The following is a 4,752-nucleotide window of genomic DNA, read 5'->3' as shown; positions in this document are numbered from 1 at the left end:
CAGTTTGGTACCCTTCCCAAAACCAAACATTTTACAGGGCATACTGGGTGCATTTTATTGTGGTGCAGTACCAGAAGATTGTCAGGTCTCTGACTAAAAGGCCCTCTCTACCCTATGTTGTTTATGGTCATTTGTCAACCATTTTCAGGAGACCTAGGTGCATTTTATCATGACACCAATCACCTGTCTTCTCTACCCTACATCACTTTTGTTCATTCACCACCCACTTGACAGAATATATTTTTATGTTTCAGTCATTAGACTGTGGTCATGCTGGGTCACTAATTGAAGGGTTTTAGTCGAACAAATTGACCCCAGTAAATTTTCTTTTAAGTCTGGTACTTATTCTATTGGTCTTTTTTTTTTGTTTACCAAACTACTAAGTTACAGGGACGTAATCAAACCAACATCAGTTGTCAAGCAAGATGGGGAGAAACCACTAACTCAAATACACACACACACACACACCTAGATGTATACACACAATAGGTCTCTTTCAGTTTCCTTCAACCAAATCCTTTCACGCGGTTTTGGTTAACCTGGTGCTACATTGGAAGACACTTGCTCAAGATGGAACTGAACTCAGAACCATGTGGTTGAGAAGCAAACTTCTTACGACACAGCTATGTCTCCACCAATACAGAGTATTTTATTGTGGCACCAGCATTAAAGTTGTTATCTTGTCCCTGTAAAGGCAACACAACCCTATTTACACTATGTATTATTGTTTCTCCAAGACAATCTCTCTAGTCATGTGGAACTAATCAGGACTATGTAACACCAAAAACAGTAATCTATAGATTTTTTATTTTTAATCACTGCTGATCTTCTAATGTTTCTCAGTCTTGTGCCAATTTCGCTAAAACATACTATTAGTCAATGACTAATATTGATTTTTTGTCCTCATCACATATTCCTAGTGAGATTTTTTTAATGCTCCCAACATTATGTTAATCCTAACTTAATTGTTCATCATTCAAATGTTGCGTGTGTACACACACACACACACACACACACACACACACATATATATATATATGCATGCATACATGCCTGTATGAATGTATGTAAACACATGTATATTATTATATGTGCGTATCTATCTATCTATATATAGGTGTGTGTGTGTATGTATGTATATATATATATATATATATATATATATATATATATATATATATATATATATATATATATATATATATATATATATATATATATATACATGTATATATATACATATATATATGCATATATATATGTATACATGTGTGTGTGTAACCACCATATTTTTAGATCCACTTTCCATGCTGATATAGGTAGACCACTTCAGTTGGACCCAACACATGTTCAGGAGTGATAGCTCATGAAGGCAGGTCATGGGACTTCATCTTGCTCATGTTTCAGATTCTGGCTTGCTTTTTGCTGCTGTAACTGTTTCATCCTTTTTTTTGTTTTTTCTTTTTTCCAGGTGTATCCTTTAGATAAAATGAGCAGAGATAATGGTGCCATACTCGTCTGCTGTGGCCCAGACAGCAATGGAGGACACGGACTTGTCTGTGCACGACACCTTAAACATTTTGTAAGTAAACTGATTAAGAAGCTTAAAAGTACATTGGTCTTTTATTCTTTTACTTGTTTCAATCATTTGACAGTGGTCATGCTGGAGCACTGCCTTGAAGGGTTTTAGTTGAAGAAATTGACTCCAGGGCTTGTTTTTTTTAAAGCCTAGTATTTATTCTATCAGTCTCTTTTGCTGAATGTAACAGGATGTAAACACACCAACACCGGTTGCCAAGCAGTGAGGGAAGGACAAATACAAAGGCACACATACATAGATAGATATTGTCTTCATATATCGTTTCAAATTACTGTTGTTTACTTTCATACATCAACCCTGTATTATTTTGTTTGCTCAAGCCCTGATTCTCTGCAAATCTTGCAGGTGACGCCAATATACAAAGTTCCTAGTCTTATCGTTAAAGGCATGAAACTAGGTATTAGTATTTTTCAATTGATAACTGATGAAGTATTAGGGTTCTGGTGTCTGTCCTACATGTATGTTTTGTAGTATTTAATGTATTTTTCATTTATGGAATAACTGAATGCCACACATCCCGATTTTTGTTGTATATATATATATATATATATATATATATATATATATATACATACACAACAAGCTTCTTTCAGGTTCTGTCTACCAAATCCATTCACAAGGCTTTGGTTAGCTCAGAGTTATAGTGAAAGACACTTACCCGAAGTGACATGCAGTGAGACTGAACATGTAACCACATGGGTGGGAAGCAAACCATCCTTGCACTTTTCAAAAGGAACAGTTATTTCAAAGTTTTACCTAAAGCAGCTTTTCCAAAGTACTTATGCCCTTATACAGTAAACCAACACCTTTCAGCTATATATATGTTCTAATTTCATTTTTTCCCCCAGACACTAATTAAATCTACAATATAGGTTGCATCTACCACAAAGCTCATTTTCACCAACAGTAAGAACCACTTTAATAACTATTAATGTTTTCGACCAATCCACTCCACCAGAAAATACTTTAAAACACCTCATAAATTCAGAACATAAACACCATTAACATTACACCATTTAATATATTTATTTACTTAACCTTCAACCAATAAATTTGCTTTAACTATCATATTAAATTACAATATAATTTTATTTTTCTCTAATTCCTTTCACTATAATTATGGTCTCTGCCCTTTCTAACATGATCTCAAACTATTTCTAATACATTAACAATTTAACACTGTAAATTCACATTCCCAAAAACTATATACAACATTATACGAATTCAATATTCTAAAACAATGATAATTTAAATGTTATTTTTTTGTTTGAAGAGTTTGTGCCAGTTAATTCCATGTGTTATTTGTAATATATTTTCTGTACAATGAATTCGATTAGACAACACTGTTGCAGCAGTGAATAACATCCTACTGTGTTCTATAATAGAATAAACTATTTATTTGATATATCAATCATGATTGTCTATAATTGGAACATTATTTAATTTCATATATCATCACCTTCATTGTCATCATCATCATTATCGTCATTTAGCTTCTACTTTCCAAGCTGGTGTGGGCTAGATGGTTTGATTGGAACTGGTAAGCTGGAGAGCTGCACCAGGTTCCTGTCTGGTTTGGCATGGTTTGTACAGCTGGACTCCCTTTTTAGTGCTTTTTATGTAAAAATAAGGGTACAGATAAAAGAAGAGAGGATGAAGACAAAAAAAAAAATTAAAAGGATCAAGGAAAATAGGAAAAGAAATAAAGAGAATAATAAATAAGATGTCAGCACTATTCCTCAAGTTTAGGGTTGGAGCAAGAGATCAAGCAGTGAATATTAGTGTCTGTTGAATAGATGAAGTTCCAGTTGGTTATGGCCAGTAATTTTATGAATATATTCCTACATATTCCTACAAATGGGAGTATGAATATATTAAAGGATGAATGGAGAAACCAGTTAAATATTTAATTGTTTAGGTATAAAAGTTACAATTTAAGATTTGGAAATCTAAGAGTTTAAGGTTTAAAGCAATGGTTCCCAAAGTGGGTGGTATTGCCCCCCCCCTTTCCAATCTTGTAGAAATAAGTCCATAAGTCCTTAGGTGCAATCCTGCCTAAACCCATGTGGGTTATATATATATACGACAGGCTTCTTTTTTCAGTTTCTGTATACCAAGTCCACTCAGAAGGATTTGGTTGACCTGAGGCTATAATAAAAGATGCGACGCACTAAGACTGAACCTAGAACCATGTGGTTGGGAAATGAGCGTCTTACAACACAACTGTGCCTATATATATATATATATATATATATATGTTATTCTCCTTGTTTTCTCCGTATTCTTTCTGTTGAAGAGCGTAGCTCGAAACGTTAAAGACTTTCTGTATTCCCGACCGTTAAACTAATACATCCTTTTGTTGTTTACACCACCTGTCCTCGTCTGTTGTTGCTTTTTTCGTAAATTCTCCCATATATATGTATATACACACATATATATAAATTATATATATATAGATATATAAAGATATATACATATATATACATACACACACATAAACAAACATATGCACACACACACACACACACACACACACATATATATGTATGTATATGTGTGCTTGTGTTAGAAGGTGGCTGTCCTAGTTGTTAGGATGATAAATTGTGTTCTTGAGCAAAACACTTCATTTCACATCACTCCAGTCCATTCAGCAGTAAGTGGGGTAAAAGTTGGCGAAGGGCTGGTATGCTGTTCAGGTAAAGAATATTAGCTTGCCCCCCACCTAGCCAGTGGGTTGGCATCTTTCAAAAGCTACAACAATGCAACGGAGCGTATTATGGCTAGCTGCATATAACAACATTGAATAGTCTCTCTTTCTCTCTGTATGTGTGTGTATATATATATATATATATATATATCAAGTTGTGGCACTGCCTACTTGCTGAGTTACTGTGCATTTTCAGTGATTAAATATATTGCGTCAATGAACTAAGCTTCTACTACCAAGATTTATATACATACATACAGTTATACATGCATGCATATATATATGTATATATATATATGTGTGTGTGTGTATGTTTATGTATTATATATATATGCACATATATAAATATATGTATGTATATATGTGTGTGTCTGTATGTGTATATGTATGTGTATGTATATATATATATATATATATATATATATATATATATATATATATATAT

The 4,752-nt window shown here is 33.4% G+C and overlaps 1 protein-coding gene across 3 annotated transcripts in view; it reads left to right on the top strand.

Annotated features, from left to right (window-relative positions):
- The window catches only part of LOC106874937 (NAD(P)H-hydrate epimerase), an 871,776-nt gene that overhangs the window by 858,278 nt on the left and 8,746 nt on the right, over positions 1–4,752 (top strand). For all 3 annotated transcript variants that reach the window (XM_052974456.1, XM_052974457.1, XM_052974455.1), the window contains one exon: positions 1,472–1,582. In XM_052974456.1, the coding sequence (XP_052830416.1) occupies positions 1,472–1,582 (111 nt within the window). The remainder of the gene's footprint in view (positions 1–1,471; positions 1,583–4,752) is intronic.

This window comes from Octopus bimaculoides, chromosome 18 (genome assembly GCF_001194135.2).
Source record: "Octopus bimaculoides isolate UCB-OBI-ISO-001 chromosome 18, ASM119413v2, whole genome shotgun sequence".
Classification (NCBI taxonomy): domain Eukaryota; kingdom Metazoa; phylum Mollusca; class Cephalopoda; order Octopoda; family Octopodidae; genus Octopus; species Octopus bimaculoides.
This window is presented reverse-complemented; position numbering and strand designations above follow the sequence as displayed.